Source organism: Phoxinus phoxinus (genome assembly GCF_949152265.1).
Source record: "Phoxinus phoxinus genome assembly, chromosome: 7".
NCBI classification, from domain to species: Eukaryota; Metazoa; Chordata; class Actinopteri; order Cypriniformes; family Leuciscidae; genus Phoxinus; species Phoxinus phoxinus.
Window position 1 is genome coordinate 16,777,597 of NC_136882.1, and position 20,580 is coordinate 16,798,176.

At 44.1% G+C, this 20,580-nt stretch overlaps 1 protein-coding gene across 2 annotated transcripts in view; it reads left to right on the top strand.

The window, feature by feature from the left end:
• The window catches only part of kiaa2012 (KIAA2012 ortholog), a 30,174-nt gene extending 11,424 nt beyond the window's left edge, over window positions 1-18,750 (top strand). Inside the window, exons 8-21 of one of the 2 annotated variants that reach the window (XM_079619501.1) lie at window positions 1,107-1,196; window positions 1,351-1,443; window positions 1,580-1,672; window positions 1,794-1,886; window positions 2,777-2,869; window positions 2,968-3,034; window positions 3,247-3,457; window positions 4,321-4,507; window positions 4,584-4,722; window positions 5,386-5,822; window positions 7,336-7,541; window positions 7,624-7,796; window positions 16,749-16,968; window positions 17,727-18,750. In XM_079619501.1, coding sequence (XP_079475627.1) covers window positions 1,107-1,196; window positions 1,351-1,443; window positions 1,580-1,672; window positions 1,794-1,886; window positions 2,777-2,869; window positions 2,968-3,034; window positions 3,247-3,457; window positions 4,321-4,507; window positions 4,584-4,722; window positions 5,386-5,822; window positions 7,336-7,541; window positions 7,624-7,796; window positions 16,749-16,968; window positions 17,727-17,904 — 2,280 coding nt within the window. In that variant the 3' untranslated portion in view covers window positions 17,905-18,750. The remainder of the gene's footprint in view (window positions 1-1,106; window positions 1,197-1,350; window positions 1,444-1,579; window positions 1,673-1,793; window positions 1,887-2,776; window positions 2,870-2,967; window positions 3,035-3,246; window positions 3,458-4,320; window positions 4,508-4,583; window positions 4,723-5,385; window positions 5,823-7,335; window positions 7,542-7,623; window positions 7,797-16,748; window positions 16,969-17,726) is intronic. The other variant, XM_079619502.1, reaches the window with a different exon arrangement.
• Window positions 18,751-20,580: the final 1,830 nt, after the last annotated feature.

Below are 20,580 nucleotides of genomic sequence, written 5' to 3' on the forward strand. Positions count from 1 at the left end.
TGGTTTAGTTTGTACATAGTATCAAGATCCACCTTGATCCTAAGTCTCATTAGAAAATATATATATATTTTAACAAATAAGATTATGGAATAGAATAGCTCCTGCAGCAGGTGGATTAGAGCAAGTAGCATCAAGCTACACGATACAATTTAAAATATTAATATTAAACTTTTACTTAAAGCTCACTTTAAACCACCATCGAGTAAGATAGGATATTTGTACCATATTCCGGTCGCGGTTTAAAATGGTTTTAAGTCATAAAAAGATGTTGAAATATGGTATAATAAAGCAATTTATATGCAGCTAATGGCTACACCTTTCTTGGCAATACTGTAAACATTGTTAATTCATATGAAAATACCCAAAATTGCACGAAAATCACACACAAACCACATATACTCGAAATCATGCATTTATTAGCTTCTTGTTTCAGGTGAAGAGATGTGTCTTAGCTTTGTTATCACAGATAACAGGACCGCGTCATGCAGAAGGGCAGGATTATTGTCACGTTGAACCACGTGAGATGATTGACAGCTGTACAGCGAATGAGATTTGCGTACATTACTGACGCAAATCAGGAAGAGGAGACCCAGATCTCTCTGTGTTCGCTGTTTGAGTTTTATCATAAACACTATTGAGTCTTAAATCTTTCTAATGATGCTCAGTTTGTCCAGATAAAATAAGTAAGAGTGTGATGTTTTAACGAGTAATGAATGTTGAACAACAATCTGTTGTGATCAACAATGTGATCTTTTATCTTTGCCGCGAAAGGGGTTAAATTTGTGTTTTTGGTAATCCAGTTCTGTAGGTGGCGCTGTCACAATAAACTAGGGTCCTAAAACTGCGGTCCTAAAACTGGGGTCCTGAAACTGCAGCCTCCAGTTGTGCAGGAATACCCTTCTCGATTATTGTAAGGGCCGTGACATTTCTGAAACACACTCAATGCGGTTGACCAATCACAACACACTTGTCCAGCCAACCAATCAGAGCACATTGTGCTTTTCTGGGAGAAAACAAAGCATTACAGACAGACTGGAAAGAGAGGGGCTGCAACGGATGAAAACAGGAACTACTCACTGCTATCACACTTGTGAATTTTTCTGTAGGTGTTTAGGAGGAAAGCGCACACACGACAGAATAATGCAGAAGATGATCAGGATGATTTAGGCTCCGACTGTCAGATAATTCAAGAAAAGGTGAGTCTTCCTCTTTTAGCACACTATGGGATTTGTTACAACCAAGTAAGAGTTCACCTAATATAAATATAATAATATAATATATACTAATATAAAGTTTCAAACTGGTTTTGTGGAAATCACAATAAAATATGAGAGATGCTGTTTTCTGTAGGTGTTTAAGGCCAGATCACGTACAAAGCAGAGTAATGCCAAGAGGAAGGATGATTGTTTAGACGCTGACAAAGAAATAATTCAGGAGGAAAAAGTGAGTCTTCCTCTTCCACCTGTTCTTGTTTAGTATGGTATCATGAGATTGGTCACCTTCAATCTCTGCGGCCTGGAAGTTGCAGATTTAGATGGAAATAACAAACTCAAAATATATGAGATGCTGTTTTCTGTAGGTGTTTAAGGCCAGATCCCGTGCAAAGCAGAGTAATGCCAAGAGGAAGGAGAATTGTTTAGACGCTGACAGTGAAATAGTTCAGGAGGCAGAGGTGAGTCTTCCTCTTTTACCTGTATTCTGTGAAGTTTAAACCATCTTTAGAGTTGACCTAAAAGCTACAGAAGGAAGTGGAAATAACAAACTCAAAATAAGTAAAGTGCTGTTTTCTGTAGGTGTTTAAGGCCAGATCACGTGCAAAGCAGAGAAATGCCAAGATAAAGGAGGATCGTTTAGACGCTGACAATGAAACAATCCAGGAAACTCAGGTGAATCTTTCTGTCTTACCTATATATCATGTGGGACACTATTACAAAACTGATGAACTTAACGTCATAATATTCCATGAAGCCTTAACCATATTGCTACCATGCAAAACTTGAACTAGAGTTTCAGGATAACAGATTTTTAAGAAATCACAATGCCACACACACTACCAATCAAAAGTTTGGGGTCAGTGTAATTTGTACCATTTATTTGATAAAAAAAATATATAAATAGTAATGTTGTGATATATTATTACAACTTAAAATATGTTTTCTATTAGAATGTATTTTAAAATGTAATTTATTCCTGTGTAGCTGAATCTTCAGAGTCACATGAAATCATTCTAATATACTGATTTGCTGCTCAAGAAACATTTCTTATTATCAATATTGAAAACAGTTGTGATGCTTCATATTTTTTTGTTAAACAGCGATACTTTTTTTAAGGATTTTTTTTCTTTGATGAATTGAAAGAAATCAATCTTATTTTAACATTATAAATGTCTTTAGTGTCACTTTTGATCAATTTAATGGATCCTTGCTGAATATAAGAATTAATGGACACACTTTAGTTTAGTTGATAGTTATTAACTACGACTTTTGCCTCAATAAATTCCTAATTACTGCTTATTAATAGTTAGTAAGGTAGTTGTTAAGTTTAGGTATTGGTTAGGATTAAAGGATGTACTGTAGAATATGGTCATGCAGAATAAGGCATTAATATGTACTTTATAAGTACTAATAAACAGCCAATATCCTAGTAATGCATGCTAACAAGAAACTAGTTAATAGTGAGAATTGGACCCTAAACTAAAGTGTTACCGAATTAAATAAAAAAAAAATATACAAAATATTTTACAAACGGTATGTAAGAGCGATAATGTTTTCTGTAGGTAAGTAAGGTCAAATCACGTGCAAACCAGACTAACGCCAAGAGGATGGAGGATTTTTTCAGCTCTGATGGTGAAAGAATTCAGGATGCACAGGTAATTCTTCCACTCGTATAACATGTAGCATGCAATTATAAGTTATCCATTAACACCTGGTTTAATCTGACTGAGTCTTATCCCGTCTCTCTCTCAAGGTCTATTTACCTGAGGAGAGATTAGAGGAAATGAGCAGCTCCACAACTCAGCAGTTCAACAAAACCGGTAACCTGAGTTACAGCTCAACACAGAAACATAAAGAGCAATGGTGCTGATCTGGTATCTAAGCTCTGCAGTCTGAGTAGACTCTGTTTACCATCTAAAAGAATAGAGCAAGAACCGTTCTTGCATTTACTTGCTTCAAATCCATTAAGTGTTTTACCTAAACTTCTCTGTATATTCACAAAAACAGTAAATAGTTGTGACTCTGCCCACAGGAGAGGAAGCCACTGGGGTCCCAAAAAAACGGAAAGTAAAGACAACTTTACAGCCGGAAACAGGGGTGACACGGGGGTCAAGGAAGACCAAAGGTGCTGCGCCTGCTATCATCCCAAAATCAACACATTTCACTCCCAGAGCCCATTCACCGGAGTCTCTGTCTCCTGAAGGACAGACAGAAATCCAGACAGGATTAGCAATGGAAGCAGAGTGAGTCTCAGTCACATGTCATGTTGTGCTCTCGTGTTTGTGTTTATAAATTCTGTACTGATGTGCAGCACCGGGAAGCATGATTGCCATGCTTGTGTATTTGAATTCGGAAAGCCAAATGACAATAAATTCCCTGAATAATGTTCCTAGTGTGCACATGCAACCCCTCTATCCAAATAAGTGATGCATAAGGGACTGAATTGTTGCAAATGTTTATATTATTGTGCTAAATTATGACCCGGTCAGAGTGAAACGGTAACAAAGTACTGTTTTGGTTAAGTGGCAGTTATAGTTTATAATTATAGTTTAACAGAGAGGGTTAGAGGGTTTTATAATAATAAATACGACCCAGTGCTTTATCGAATTAATGGACAATCAATGTCCTTTTAATTTCCCAGAACTCCTCCCTCTAGCTTTTCGCCGCTTCATCAGTTTTTACCTCTTCAATCATCAGCCTGCTTGCATTCCCGTCATGTTTTGGGCATACACAAAGCAGGTTGCGACTTTCGAGTCAGAGGTCAGACAGAGGTCAAACAGCCTGGCTCCAAGGTTTTTGGGACTCATTAATATCCTGTCTAATCACTGTTTGCATTCCTCTCTCGTCACTCCATCCGTCCCAGTCTCCGGCGCTCTTTGATTGCAGCTCAGATTTCAGCCCGAACCCTTCTCAGGCCCTGTGAGCGGTGAGAAAGCCGAGAGGAGATTAGGGTATCGCTTCACATCTGAGCTCTTATCAGTAAATCTCTCTCACTCCCTACCTCACTCCATCTGGGCTATATCTTAACCCCAACACCAGACTTCCGACACTGTGCGCCAGTTGATTCCCATTCATATTTGATATCCTTTGTTGCTCTTTTTGACAGCATGGGTCATTCAAAGAACGCAGGTGGAAGAGAAGATTCACAACACACACTGGTGGAGAAAGCAAATAAAAATAAAAAGCTTAATAAGCAAACAGTCAAATCAAAGGAGAAGACCGTTCAAATTCATAAAGACATTGAGACGCAGAATACAAGCGTCCCCGACGATCCCACTTCTACCTCAAAGAAAGTGAGTTACATACTAGTCCATATGTTCTTTTATTTTATACACATTATAATTGTTATAGTATGCTCTCAATCTGCAGAAGAAAAAGAAAACTGAAAAACTAAAAATAGAAGAGGCTGAAGAAGAAGAAGAAGAAAAGCAAAAGCCTGAAAAAGCCCAGAACTCAATAGTTAAAGATAAAAAGAAGAAGAAAAAGGATCAACCAGCATTTGTTGTTGGTGAGTTTATGTTGAAATATAGTAGGCGGAATTTAAAGACATCATGAAGGTTTGCGGTAAACTATTTTTTTTATATGTACAGTATAATTCTAACGTTTGGGGAAAGTAGTTTTTTTTTTAAAATAAACTAATAATTGATTCAACAAGGATGCGTTAAATTGGTCAAAACTTTATCATGTTATACAATTTATAAAATCTATTTCAAACAAAAGTTGTTCTTTTGAACTTTCCATCCATCAAAGATGAAAAATATTAAGCCATACAACCGTTTGCAACATTGATAATAATAATAATAAATGTTTGAGCACCAAATCATCATATTAGAATGATTTCTGAAGGATCATATGACACTGAAGACTGGAGTAATGATGCTGAAAAATCAGCCTTACCATCACAGAAATATATATTTTTTATATATTAAAATAGAAAACAGATACCAATACAATACCAATAATTACCAGTAATACCATTTCACAATTTTTTATTAATAAAGGCAACCGGGGTGAGCATAAGAGACTTCTTTCAAAAATATTTTACATACCCCAAACTTTTGAACAGTAGTGTAATATTTATGTTTATTAGAGGCAACTCATTAGGACAGGAATTAAACAGAAAACATTTCATAAACAGAAAATAAGAACATTTTCCATCCATTTGTTTTAGGAAAACCTCGGCCACAGGAAGCTGAGTGGATGACAAAACCAGTGGATGAGCCTGAGAGACAGATGACCCTTCAGAGAGGGGTGACAACTCACGACACAGCGGATGACCAACAGCAACACACTGACAACACAGAAGAACAAACCTATATTGACTCTGGAGACGACATGGATGCTGATACAGACTCCGAGAATACAGACGCACATGAAGACTCTCCCAGATCAGTTTACAGCACTCAAAGATCGCAGAACTCACTCATTACAGCACGTTCAGATGCCAGCATTCACAGACTCTCACAGAACTCCACCAGAACCAGCTCAATGGGGGTGGCAGCCCACTGCGGCCCGTGCAGCCCAGCACCCCTGTCTCTCATCCACCTGCCTCCTCAGTCAGTACACCCTCCTGCCTCAGACCCCACCACATCTGAGACAGGCAATGATGTGAGTATTCCTCATTCAACAGATAGACATTTGTTTGAATCTATACCAGGGGTAGCCAACCCTGCTCTTGGAGGGCTAACTTCCTGCAGACTTCAGTTCCAACCCTGCTCAGACACAATTGGCTGTTGTTTTCAAGTAATCCTAAGCCCCTTAATTAGGTGGTTCAGGTGTGTCTGATTACAGATGGAGATAAACTCTGCGGGATGGTAGCCCTCCAGGAGCAGGATTGGCTAGCCCTGATATACACATGTGCTGTGTTTGAAATCGCCCCCTATACCCTCATTCACTATTCCCTATATTACTCCACTAATATAGCCCACTTGAAGGAGTTGATGAAAACAAGTGAGCGAATTCGGACACTGAGTGCGCCGGAAGGTCTACAGATTTTGTGTAGTTTGTGCTTGCGGTTTAATTATAATCATTTGAAACGTAGCAAACTGGCGGCTCCAGTAGTAATGAAAAGATGTATCTTGAATTCTGACATGGAAACTAGCATATAAACCTTAATTAAACGATTTAATAACTAATTAAACGATTTAATAACTAATTAAACGATTTAATAACAAATTAAACGCTGGACCAGCACGGTTTGGGAAATGGATGCATGATTTGATTCAGCTGCAGGCGCCGGGAATTCATTCAGCGCTCGACTCTCACAGTATTCTCTAGCCGTTGATCGTACAGCAGTTGTACACTTGTTATTGCGGTGCATTGAGGGATTGAATGAGTGCACTCAGTAACGTCTGGACACCACTACAAATTGCTGTCCCTTCAAATAGTGCCCTATTTAAGAGCATATGGGTCGATTTCGGACACAGCCACCGTTTATATCAGACTGTATATCATCCAGACAGATTTTACAGTGACTGCCCGCAGTTACAGTAGGTGGCGACAAGTGACTGACTTTATAAATAATCCAACACATCTTTAATTCACCCATTTTTTTCAAGCATATGATTCATTCAGAAATGAATAGTCATTGAATAGTTCACTTAACCGTAATACTCATCCAGAAACAAAACACCACTGTTTGTTGCACAGTGTTGCAACTGCAACTCTGATTTTACTTCATTTGGAACTGTTTTTGTTGATAGAGCAAACATACACACTAGGAGTTAGAAGTAATTGGAAATACTTTGTCTTGAACGAAATGTACTCAATATAGAGTGCCTTAGTGCCTGCCCACTTTCTCAGTAGCTTTGGTTCTGGAATTATTTTTCCCATATCGTCTTTTGCAAAGCTTCATGGGAGTGGATGTGCGATTGATTAACAACCTCATAGTTAGGTCTTTAGAGTTTGTCTTTAAATTAATTTGTTGTAAAAATCAATTACCGTATGCAGAAAATAAATGAGAAATGAGGTCTCCGAAACACAGACCTCCGAAACAACAAATAATTGAATAGGCAATATCACATTTCCAGTTGCGCTGTTCATCTGAATATGAGACTCTTGTTTGTGTGTGATATTGCTTAAGTACGCTCATTCATAACCCTACCATTGACTTCACTACTAGGTTAAAAGCAGTGAGGTGCCAACTAACCAAACAGACAAAAAAGCTGCAGCACTGGCTGAAAAGGCAGAGCGTCGTCGTCTGGAGGTGGAGAAGAAACGGAGGGAGAAAGAGGAGGAAAAGAAGAGACAGCAAGAAAAAGAAGCGACAGAAGAAAGGATGAGGCTGGAACTGGAAGAAGAACAGAGGAAGAGAGCAGAGGAAGCGAGGTACAACGTGTTATTGGAAACAAATAACAAAACACAATATACCGCAAACACTGGCAAGAAACTAAAACTGTGATATATGCAGGTTACGGAAGATTAGAGAAGAAGATGAGAGTCGAAGAAGGCAAGAGGAGGAGATGGAGAGACAGAGGAGAGAGCAGGCGGAGAAGGACAGAGAAAGAAGACGACACGAGGAGAAGAGGAGGCTGCTGGAACGGCTCCAGAGAGAAAGACAGGAAGAGGAGAAACGTCAGGCTGGTAAATATCAGTGTAGTAATCATTCATAATTGTTTGGGGCCCTTAACACGTGACAATCTTGATTCCATAATATCTCTTGGAGTGAATTCTTGTAGTGTGTGACCCTATATATTTTTTATAAAACCTACCCACATTCAAGTGTTGATAAAAAATGCATGAAGCTAGAATAAAAGGTTTGTTTGTTTAAAAGCAGAGGTTCTGTTCTTTCTTTTGATATATTCTGGATGTTCAGATATTCATACAACTAAATATTCTGGGGGCCATGACATTTTTGTAAAAACTGACTGGCAATACAATACAATAATACTTGCGGGGAAAGGTCTGTTGTATAGGACTAGATGTTGATATCCCTCTATATCTACATACTTGAGGCAACGATGGGACTCCGTGAGATGGTCAAATGAGTGATGGCACCCTTTGGGTTATCAAGTGGGCGCCCTCCTTCTTCAGTGTTTCGCTGATAGGCCCACGACACCTCCAGAGGGTTCAGCAGTGAATCCCAGCGTCCCAGGTTCACTCCCTAGGTGCCATCAACTTACTTGAAGGCCCAGACGGAGTCCCTTCTCTTCATCCACAGCCACTGGCTCCCCTTTTCAGCAACCCTGGAGAGGTCTTTGACTGCCTGCCGATGGGCCTTCCCTCGCACTCCCATCTCCCTGAGTAGCCTGGATGTTGAGGTGGCTACGAACCCTCTGCAACCTACTTCCACTGGGCGTATGTTTGCATTCCAGCCTTGTTGTTGTGCATCGGCTGCAAGTTCAGCGTACCTCAGCCTTTTCCGTTCGTAAGCCTCCTCCACTGCACCCTCCCAGGGTACGGTGAGCTCGATGATGTAGACAAGCTTGAGTGAGGCTGACCACAGAACAAGGTCTGGTCGCTGGTTTGTAACTGCAATCTCAGCTGGGAAGCAAAGTTTCTTGCCCAAGTCTGCCAGCAGCTTCCAATCCCGTGCTCTGCCCAGCTGCCCAGTGTCTGGTCTTGTGGTGGTGAGGCTGGCTTGACCCTCGCCCTCCCGAACAAATGGTTTCGGCTGCCACCGGGATGACGGGAGAGGAAGCGCATTAACACTGGTCCGTCGACTTTCTAGCACTGCTGCAAGACTCATTAGCACCTGGTTGTGCCGCCAGGTATAACGGCCTTGAGTGAGGCTGGTCTTGCATCCCACTAAGATGTGCTTCAGTGTTGCTGGACTTGGACATAGAGGGCACGTGGGGTCTTCGGCATACCACTGGCTTAGGTTTGCGGGGGAAGGTAAGACATCGTAGGCAGCCCGGATTGTAAAACTTGCCCTGAATGCCTCCATCTCCCACAACTCTTTCCAGGAGATCTTCCTCTTCTCCACTCCTTTCCATGCCATCCACTGCCCTTGCTTTGCCTGCGCCACAGCTTGGGCGCACCTTCCTGCTTCCTCTTCCCGACGTACCTCCTGGACCACCAGCTTGCGTCTCTGAGATGTAGAGGCCTTGCTCCATGCTGGTGTACTGGCCCCAACACCAAGACCACTCCTCCCTTCCTGCACTCGGCCCACGATGTCCTTGTGTCTGAGTGCTGCCTTTGCCTGCTCAGTAGCAGCCAATGGGGTCCACTTCCTCCCGGTGGCTAGTATGGGGGCAGCTTGGGCTACGAATGGATCACTCGAATCCAGCAGCATCATCTCCAGTCTGACTTTGGCACACTTGTATTCCTCTGTCAGACTGGAAATGGGCAGGTGTAACATCCCTTTGCCGTAGAGCCCAATTCTGCTTAGGCACCTGGGAAGGCCAAGCCACTTCCTTATATAGGAGCTGACCAGTCTCTCCAGCTTCTCCACCTTTGAGAGTGGAACTTCATAGAGGGTTAGTGGCCACATGAGACGTGGAAGTAGTCCATACTGCATGCACCAGAGCTTCAGCTTGCCAGGAAGCATAGTTCTGTCGATGTTCTCCAGGCCGCTGGCTACCTCCCTCCTGAGCTGTTCTACCTGCTCTTTGTCTTTGAGGGAGGCATCATACCAACGACCTAGGCTCTTCACTGGCTTCTCGGAAACCGTTGGAATGGGTTCCTCACCAATGTAAAAGCGGTGGTCTGACAGCTTCCCCTTGATGATGGAGATGCTTCTGGACTTACTCGGCTTGATCTTCATGCGAGCCCGCTCAATGTTTTCCTGGAGCTTTCTTAGTAGCCGCACAGTGCAAACCTTGGTCGTGGTGAGAGTTGTGAGGTCATCCATGTAGGCTCTGAGTGGTGGCAGCCTCAGCCCTGGTCTTATTCGCTGTCCGCCAACTGTCCATCGAGAGGCCCGGATGATGACCTCCATGGCCAGGGTGAAGGCTAGCGGGGAGATGGTGCAGCCGGCCATGATTCCCACTTCCAGGTGATGCCATGCTGTTGTATACTCTGCTGTTGTCAAGCACAGTTGGACGTCCTTGAAGTAGGCCTTGATGAGGGTTGTGAGCGCTGCTGGGACCCTGAAGTAGTCAAAGGCTGCCCACAAGAGGTTGTGAGGGACTGAGCCGAAGGCGTTCGCGAGATCCAGGAACACCACATGAAGATCTGTTCCCTCCTTTTTGGCGACCTGGATCTGATGCCAGATGACACTAGCGTGTTCTACACACCCGGAGAAACCTGAGATGCCTGCTTTCTGGATTGACGTGTCAATCAGATTGTTGCTTCTCAGGTAACCTGCCAACCTGTGAGCGACCACGCTGAAGAAGATTTTTCCCTCGACGTTTAGAAGGCTGATCTGGCGGAACTGCCCGATCTCTGATGAGTCCTTTTCCTTAGGGATTAGGATCCCTCCGGCTCTCTGCCAGGACGTTGGTATTTCCTTCTTTTGCCACACAACTCTCATCAGTTTCCAGAGGAGTCGCAGGACATCTGGTGCGTTTTTGTAGAGCCTGTATGGAACTCCGTTGGGACCTGGAGATGATGCGGCTCTTGCTCTGCGCACAGTTTGTTCTACCTCACTCCACCTGGGTAGACTGATATCTAGTTCGTGCTCTGGTGGATTGACTGGTGGCATGTCAGGAGGGAGCGTAACTTCTTCCTGGTGTTGTTCATCTGTGCAGGAATTTTTCAGATGTTCTTCCAGGTCGGCCTTTGACACTGAGAGACTTCCGCTCTTCTCCTTTGTAAAGAGACTCTTCACAAATTTGAAGGGATCTTTGTAGAAGCGTGATCTTGTTTGCACCTTCCTTCTGCGCTTCCTCAGAAGGTTTTCAGCTCTCCTCAGTGTTGCAAGCCTGCTCTGAATCTCTTCCTGCAGCAGGTTTATACCTTCCTTCTCTTCCTCTGTGGCCTTCCTCCATTGCTTCTTCAGCTGCCTCCTCTCCTTGACTAGGCGGTCTATTTCTATCTGCCTTCTGGATTTGGTGGGGATTAATGGAGTAGCTCGTTTGCCTTCGACCACTCCAAACCGTTCCACCCCATAGGCATAGATAAGATCGCCCATTCTTTCCAGCTTCTTCATGGTTGTACCTCTGATCCCTTCCAGTATGTTGCAGATATCAGTGTTGACCTCCTTCCACAGCGCCTTGTCGCAGGACTTTGGCCACTTGACTAATGGCCTTCGCCCCTGGGTCTTCTTCTCTGCTGCTGGTCGCAATGGGTTGGTTTCAGGTTGCTCTCCTGTGCCTTGTTCTTCCTCCTCTGGGACAGGGGTGTTGATGTTCTGCAGACTGTGGTGTGTGTCCTGCTGCTGAACTTCTGTCGACTGACTCGACCTGCTTCTCAGAAAGTAGCTGTCGATGCGACTTCCCTGTTGACCCTTCCTTAGGCACCCTTTCTTGCCCTGGTGTATTTTCAGGCCTTGGGTGGAAGTAACCTTTGTCCAACCACAGATGCAGTGCTGAAGCCTACGTCCTGCTGTAGCTGTCGGAGCCTCAGGTAAGCTGATCATCAATCTCGTAGTCTTTTCCGTTCCTGTGTTCGTTACCGGGTTGTCTGCCGATGAGCCATCTTCCGCCCCCGCTCTCGCTGGCTCAGGGGGTATTTTTTCCTTAGAACTTTTCGTAGCTATATGTGGGTGGGACCCATACACCACACGTGCTGGATCCCGCAACCACGGGTAGCTAGCCCATGGCGGCCCCGTTGGGGTCTGTTCCCTCCTGCCAGCTGTCTTTCCATGCTGTCACAAGGTCTTTCCCTTGTTGTCAGCTGCCCTTTCACAGCAGTCACTGGTTCACCAGATGATCAGGTCTGTTGTATAGGACTAGATGTTGATATCCCTCTATATCTACATACTTGAGGCAACGATGGGACTCCGTGAGATGGTCAAATGAGTGATGGCACCCTTTGGGTTATCAAGTGGGCGCCCTCCTTCTTCAGTGTTTCGCTGATAGGCCCACGACACCTCCAGAGGGTTCAGCAGTGAATCCCAGCGTCCCAGGTTCACTCCCTAGGTGCCATCAACTTACTTGAAGGCCCAGACGGAGTCCCTTCTCTTCATCCACAGCCACTGGCTCCCCTTTTCAGCAACCCTGGAGAGGTCTTTGACTGCCTGCCGATGGGCCTTCCCTCGCACTCCCATCTCCCTGAGTAGCCTGGATGTTGAGGTGGCTACGAACCCTCTGCAACCTACTTCCACTGGGCGTATGTTTGCATTCCAGCCTTGTTGTTGTGCATCGGCTGCAAGTTCAGCGTACCTCAGCCTTTTCCGTTCGTAAGCCTCCTCCACTGCACCCTCCCAGGGTACGGTGAGCTCGATGATGTAGACAAGCTTGAGTGAGGCTGACCACAGAACAAGGTCTGGTCGCTGGTTTGTAACTGCAATCTCAGCTGGGAAGCAAAGTTTCTTGCCCAAGTCTGCCAGCAGCTTCCAATCCCGTGCTCTGCCCAGCTGCCCAGTGTCTGGTCTTGTGGTGGTGAGGCTGGCTTGACCCTCGCCCTCCCGAACAAATGGTTTCGGCTGCCACCGGGATGACGGGAGAGGAAGCGCATTAACACTGGTCCGTCGACTTTCTAGCACTGCTGCAAGACTCATTAGCACCTGGTTGTGCCGCCAGGTATAACGGCCTTGAGTGAGGCTGGTCTTGCATCCCACTAAGATGTGCTTCAGTGTTGCTGGACTTGGACATAGAGGGCACGTGGGGTCTTCGGCATACCACTGGCTTAGGTTTGCGGGGGAAGGTAAGACATCGTAGGCAGCCCGGATTGTAAAACTTGCCCTGAATGCCTCCATCTCCCACAACTCTTTCCAGGAGATCTTCCTCTTCTCCACTCCTTTCCATGCCATCCACTGCCCTTGCTTTGCCTGCGCCACAGCTTGGGCGCACCTTCCTGCTTCCTCTTCCCGACGTACCTCCTGGACCACCAGCTTGCGTCTCTGAGATGTAGAGGCCTTGCTCCATGCTGGTGTACTGGCCCCAACACCAAGACCACTCCTCCCTTCCTGCACTCGGCCCACGATGTCCTTGTGTCTGAGTGCTGCCTTTGCCTGCTCAGTAGCAGCCAATGGGGTCCACTTCCTCCCGGTGGCTAGTATGGGGGCAGCTTGGGCTACGAATGGATCACTCGAATCCAGCAGCATCATCTCCAGTCTGACTTTGGCACACTTGTATTCCTCTGTCAGACTGGAAATGGGCAGGTGTAACATCCCTTTGCCGTAGAGCCCAATTCTGCTTAGGCACCTGGGAAGGCCAAGCCACTTCCTTATATAGGAGCTGACCAGTCTCTCCAGCTTCTCCACCTTTGAGAGTGGAACTTCATAGAGGGTTAGTGGCCACATGAGACGTGGAAGTAGTCCATACTGCATGCACCAGAGCTTCAGCTTGCCAGGAAGCATAGTTCTGTCGATGTTCTCCAGGCCGCTGGCTACCTCCCTCCTGAGCTGTTCTACCTGCTCTTTGTCTTTGAGGGAGGCATCATACCAACGACCTAGGCTCTTCACTGGCTTCTCGGAAACCGTTGGAATGGGTTCCTCACCAATGTAAAAGCGGTGGTCTGACAGCTTCCCCTTGATGATGGAGATGCTTCTGGACTTACTCGGCTTGATCTTCATGCGAGCCCGCTCAATGTTTTCCTGGAGCTTTCTTAGTAGCCGCACAGTGCAAACCTTGGTCGTGGTGAGAGTTGTGAGGTCATCCATGTAGGCTCTGAGTGGTGGCAGCCTCAGCCCTGGTCTTATTCGCTGTCCGCCAACTGTCCATCGAGAGGCCCGGATGATGACCTCCATGGCCAGGGTGAAGGCTAGCGGGGAGATGGTGCAGCCGGCCATGATTCCCACTTCCAGGTGATGCCATGCTGTTGTATACTCTGCTGTTGTCAAGCACAGTTGGACGTCCTTGAAGTAGGCCTTGATGAGGGTTGTGAGCGCTGCTGGGACCCTGAAGTAGTCAAAGGCTGCCCACAAGAGGTTGTGAGGGACTGAGCCGAAGGCGTTCGCGAGATCCAGGAACACCACATGAAGATCTGTTCCCTCCTTTTTGGCGACCTGGATCTGATGCCAGATGACACTAGCGTGTTCTACACACCCGGAGAAACCTGAGATGCCTGCTTTCTGGATTGACGTGTCAATCAGATTGTTGCTTCTCAGGTAACCTGCCAACCTGTGAGCGACCACGCTGAAGAAGATTTTTCCCTCGACGTTTAGAAGGCTGATCTGGCGGAACTGCCCGATCTCTGATGAGTCCTTTTCCTTAGGGATTAGGATCCCTCCGGCTCTCCGCCAGGACGTTGGTATTTCCTTCTTTTGCCACACAACTCTCATCAGTTTCCAGAGGAGTCGCAGGACATCTGGTGCGTTTTTGTAGAGCCTGTATGGAACTCCGTTGGGACCTGGAGATGATGCGGCTCTTGCTCTGCGCACAGTTTGTTCTACCTCACTCCACCTGGGTAGACTGATATCTAGTTCGTGCTCTGGTGGATTGACTGGTGGCATGTCAGGAGGGAGCGTAACTTCTTCCTGGTGTTGTTCATCTGTGCAGGAATTTTTCAGATGTTCTTCCAGGTCGGCCTTTGACACTGAGAGACTTCCGCTCTTCTCCTTTGTAAAGAGACTCTTCACAAATTTGAAGGGATCTTTGTAGAAGCGTGATCTTGTTTGCACCTTCCTTCTGCGCTTCCTCAGAAGGTTTTCAGCTCTCCTCAGTGTTGCAAGCCTGCTCTGAATCTCTTCCTGCAGCAGGTTTATACCTTCCTTCTCTTCCTCTGTGGCCTTCCTCCATTGCTTCTTCAGCTGCCTCCTCTCCTTGACTAGGCGGTCTATTTCTATCTGCCTTCTGGATTTGGTGGGGATTAATGGAGTAGCTCGTTTGCCTTCGACCACTCCAAACCGTTCCACCCCATAGGCATAGATAAGATCGCCCATTCTTTCCAGCTTCTTCATGGTTGTACCTCTGATCCCTTCCAGTATGTTGCAGATATCAGTGTTGACCTCCTTCCACAGCGGCTTGTCGCAGGACTTTGGCCACTTGACTAATGGCCTTCGCCCCTGGGTCTTCTTCTCTGCTGCTGGTCGCAATGGGTTGGTTTCAGGTTGCTCTCCTGCGCCTTGTTCTTCCTCCTCTGGGACAGGGGTGTTGATGTTCTGCAGACTGTGGTGTGTGTCCTGCTGCTGAACTTCTGTCGACTGACTCGACCTGCTTCTCAGAAAGTAGCTGTCGATGCGACTTCCCTGTTGACCCTTCCTTAGGCACCCTTTCTTGCCCTGGTGTATTTTCAGGCCTTGGGTGGAAGTAACCTTTGTCCAACCACAGATGCAGTGCTGAAGCCTACGTCCTGCTGTAGCTGTCGGAGCCTCAGGTAAGCTGATCATCAATCTCGTAGTCTTTTCCGTTCCTGTGTTCGTTACCGGGTTGTCTGCCGATGAGCCATCTTCCGCCCCCGCTCTCGCTGGCTCAGGGGGTATTTTTTCCTTAGAACTTTTCGTAGCTATATGTGGGTGGGACCCATACACCACACGTGCTGGATCCCGCAACCACGGGTAGCTAGCCCATGGCGGCCCCGTTGGGGTCTGTTCCCTCCTGCCAGCTGTCTTTCCATGCTGTCACAAGGTCTTTCCCTTGTTGTCAGCTGCCCTTTCACAGCAGTCACTGGTTCACCAGATGATCAGGAGTTAATGTAGAAGAGTTAATGTACAGTTAAAGGTATATTTCAAGTATAAATTAATTCCTAAAAAAAAGACATATCAGTATCCTTAAAGTGCAAAAATAATATATAAATAGTAAACTATAAGTATGATTTTAAGTATAAAACTACTAAACTAGTAGTTTACTGAGAGTATACTTCAAAGTGTACTTTCATTAACTAAAATATGTCCTACAAATAAAAAAAGTAGTTCTAAACTAGCTGTGTATTGTTAAACCCTTAGAGTACACTTAAAAGTTTACATTTACACTAAAAAGTGGGCCAATTTAGTCCCCAAGTAGAATTGAAATAGTACACTTACAAGTATACTACTAGCACATTGATATTACTATACTTAAAGCAAACTCAGAAATATACTTGAACTTTACTTAAGTGTCCTTAATAAAATTAACTTGAAGTATACTTATTTTTTGTAAGGGCATGCTTACTGCCTATTCAGCTCACTAGGAACAGAGCAGGCCTGCATTAGTTAACACTACTGTTGATTTAATATGTACAGAGCAACTGTTTGTGCTTTAATGTGGCCATGGTCTGGATTTCAGCCTTGACAATAACTGACCACGGTACTAAGGCCCTGTCCCAAAAATGGCACACTTGCGGTCTTGTATCCTTCACTGGCACATGTACATGAAGTCAATGAAACCATAGGAAGTCCCACTGGTCATTTTATGATTCAAGAGGGTGCTCACGGTGGCTTTACATGCCAAACCTGCAGACTATTACACAACAGTCTACGACTCTACACAGCATTACATCACCTAAGAGTGCATTTGGTGAAGGAACACTTCGCTGATCATGCATCCTACTACATTAAAATGTAAATATCCTGCAAACATAATGCTTTATGAATAAGTAAACAAATGAATGAATGACTTTCCTCATTTCCAGCTGAACTGGAACGCCAGCGTTTGGAAGAGGAAGCTCGTAAGGAGGAGGAGCGCAGGAAGCTGTCAGAGATGAATGATGCTGAGAGACTGGAGTACCTGCGAAAACAGCAGGAGGAGGAGGAGGAGAGAAGGAAAGCTGCTGAGGAGAGGAGGAGAAAGGAGGAGGAAGCAGCGATGCACGCTGAACAGGAGGCCAGACTGCATGCTGAGCTGTTCGCCAGGTATGTCACGCTACAACAAACACGCTCATTCAGAACTCCATCAACGTTTAATCAACTAAGGTTCCTTCATGTGAGAACATTAAAGCTATATGTTATTAACCCATTTAGTTAATTACTTACTTGTTCATTTGCGCATGTATCCTTCTTTAGTTTTGCCTACTGTGCTGAACCATGCTATTATGTAGAACTTTGTGGAACTTAGATGCTCAAATAAAAAAATAAAAATAAAGATAAAGCTAGGGTAGGCATTTTTGGAGAGGCTAGCAATAGCAAGCTAGTTTCGAATGCATAAAAACCCACCCTCCCTTCAGAGGGTCTCCAAAGGGTCTCCTTTCCTTTATTTACGGCTATGACGTACCTAAACCCACAGGGATGAATGATGAAAGTATCCAGTCTCCTCCTGGGAAATCCGCCCTGAGAGCTCTAAAATATAAATAACTATTATAGGCTCACCATTGTGGTTTAGGGTAAGGGTAGGGTAAAACACGGTTTGGAAAATGGCTTTATGATGTACTCTCTCATTATTGACATTTTATTAATTTTTACGTTGTGTAGCGTTCTCACATGAAGGATCATAATCTTTTTTTTCTTCTGATTTTTGATACAGATCAGCTCTATTAGCATGCATTAAAATGGTCAGCATACATTGCATTGGTTAAAAATCTCCTTAGATTTTTCTATATTGCAGTATAATATTGCTATTTTTCAAACTGTGCAGGAGCTTTATGTGAAGCAAAGTGTATTTCTCTCTCTGACAGGCAGAGGGCAGCACTGGAGCAGCAGTTAAAGTTCCACAGGGGTCTTTTTGTGGAGGCAGAAGGGCTGGAGCAGACGCAGGATATTTCCCGTCCCTGGCTTTTCTCCTATTTCACCCTGCTGAAGCTGCTCGGCTTGGCTGAGCCCACATCTGAGGACACACTCAAAGATGTGCTGTGATTCCTTCAGTTATGTGCAGTTTTCTTTAATAGGTGAACAATCTGCCACATGTGGAAATCTGCTGGATTGCTTACATCATTTCAGACGTCATATGACTCATATCAGCACTTTTGAATTGCGCCTGCTCAAACTGGATTTTTCTTCATTTCTGTCTGAAAATGTATTCCTAGCCCTATGCATACCCCTAAACCTAACCCTTCCCATAATTATCCCTAAAATCAGATGGAATTTATAGGTGAATAACATGTAGAAGCACCTAACCCTGGTTGTAAGCCTAAACTTGACATAAAATAAACGTGTCCCTCAAACCTGATTGGCTGATGGGAATGTTGTTCCAGGATCAACACAGATGTTGATCCAACATGTTGCACTTGGTGATCAGTCAGAGAAGTTGAGAGAACCACTGGCATTGAGTGAGCAGCGCCCTCTACTGTTTGTCTTTTTAACAAGATGAGAGATTTGTTCAGGTATATTCTCATATTTCATGTAGTAAATTTGGCAATTGACACTATAGTAGAATAAAAGTATATAGGTCTGAAAGATCACAGCACAGACCTATTAAAAAAGAAAAAAATACCCAAAATATCTGTTAGTGAAAGACAATGGCCAAACATCAAAATGCAAATTAGTCTTCATGAGGTAATGAAAATAGCAGATAATTATGAAAAAAAATGTCATGCAGCACCACATATAAACACATACATAGGCTACATAATATGACTATAGATTATAACAAATAAAGGCTTAAAATATCTAACTTTGCATGTAATGAGTCTATATAATATATTAGTGTCACCTTTTAAGTTGAATTACTGAAATAAATGAACTTTTGCACGATATTCTAATTTTTCCCCTATATTTGGTCAGCTGGACATTTACCAAGCTACAAAAAGAACAAGAAAAGGATGAAAAATAAAACAAATAAAAATGTAAACAACTATATGTGCATCTGAATATTCATTCTCCAACAGGATTTAATCAGACTCCAAACTGATTTATTTAGTAGATTAAATCACAACCAACCAAATGCTTCTTCACAGGCCGCACTCCAATGAAACCGGCTCGTGTTTAGTCTGTGGAGGCAGGAAAAGCCACCAGAGCAGTGGAGCACTTCAAAAATAAGACACTTTAGTGAACAAAAGAAATGAGTCAATGCAAGAATGGCATGTTCACTTTAAAGATGAATTTCAACACACATATTTATTCATGAACCCAGTTCCTAACAGTGAAGCTATTAACAAACACAGCTACATGCAAAGATCAGTAATATAATATATACATACATGTGTATATATACATAGAGGAATAAATGAAGATGATAATGCTAATTGGAGACGCATTATAGTACATGTACCACAGAGCTCATGCTGCTCATTGACTTCTGCTGATATCTAGTGTTGTTTACATTTAAATGATCCTCAACATTCTATGTTAGTCCAGCAGATTGAGTTGATATTTGAAATCAACAACTGTTTCTGAAGCCTTGAAGCCTGAACACACTTGCTACAAGCTCTTCACAACTCTACAATTTGATAAGTTTCATCAATTTGTCTAGTTTTTAAAAGTGTTTCGTCATGGAGCAGCGTCGGTCAAGAAGAACCAGGGCTCTTCCCACACACCTGAGGGGATTCTTGGTGGAGGACGTCTCTTCCAGTCCGGACCCCTGTGAGCGTTCACAGCTGGAAGCTGTAATGTTAGTCAGGTTAGATCACACTTACAGCTGCATCTCTGTCAAAGCTCAAAGACCCACAGGTTTGGAGGAGCGCTACTTGAAGAACGCTGCTGTCCTTCCTGACATCCTGACAGCAGTCTCAGTCTCTTCAGTGGACGAGGACCTGTATGTAAAAGTTTAGAGTTTTATGAGTAACGTTAAGTTTTATTTTCTAGAGGTGTTTTGGACAGTGTTGTGCGGTTGTTAGGATGTTTTTGGTGATTGTCAAAGCATGATATGCAGTTTATAGGTTGTTTTAAGTGGTTTTTAGCACTTTGCTTCGTGGTTGTTGGGATGTTTTGGGTGGTTTCCTTTGTGTTGACATGCGTTTGCCAAGGTTTTTTGTGCAGTTGTTAACGTGTTGCTTTGCGTTTGCCGGACTCTTCTTATTGGTTTTTCGTACATTGATGTGGTTGTCAGGATGTTTAGAGTGGTTCGTTGATATGCGGTTGCTTTTAAGCAGTTACTGTAAGATAGGGAAAGTTAGGGTCCCTCACACGGTTTGCAGCTTGACGTGTTGTGAGGGCTTGTGTGCATCAGTGATGCTGAGAGCTACGCCACTGGTACTTCACAACTACTGGTAGGGTCACCCATAGAGGACAGGTCTCAGCTGAGATGCCAGACGAAGACAAACCACATGATTCTTGACAGCAGACGATCGACCTGATGTTTCCGGCAGAAGATCGTAGTCTTGTTACAACGACAACAACGTCAGAATTATCCGAATGGAAGAAGATTCATGATTCAAGAAAAACTGATTATTTGTGGAAGTCATCAATGGATTGATGGAAGCAACCGATCGAACAGAACAAGGTAAAACAGTTTAATATTAGCATTTTTGTAACAGCATTCGGCCAATCAAATCAGAGGAATGCTAATTATATTATAATTTCTTACATTCTTGTATACGAGTGATAAATATAAACAATTCTCTTCTAAACTCGATCACGTAAATACAGGCAAGC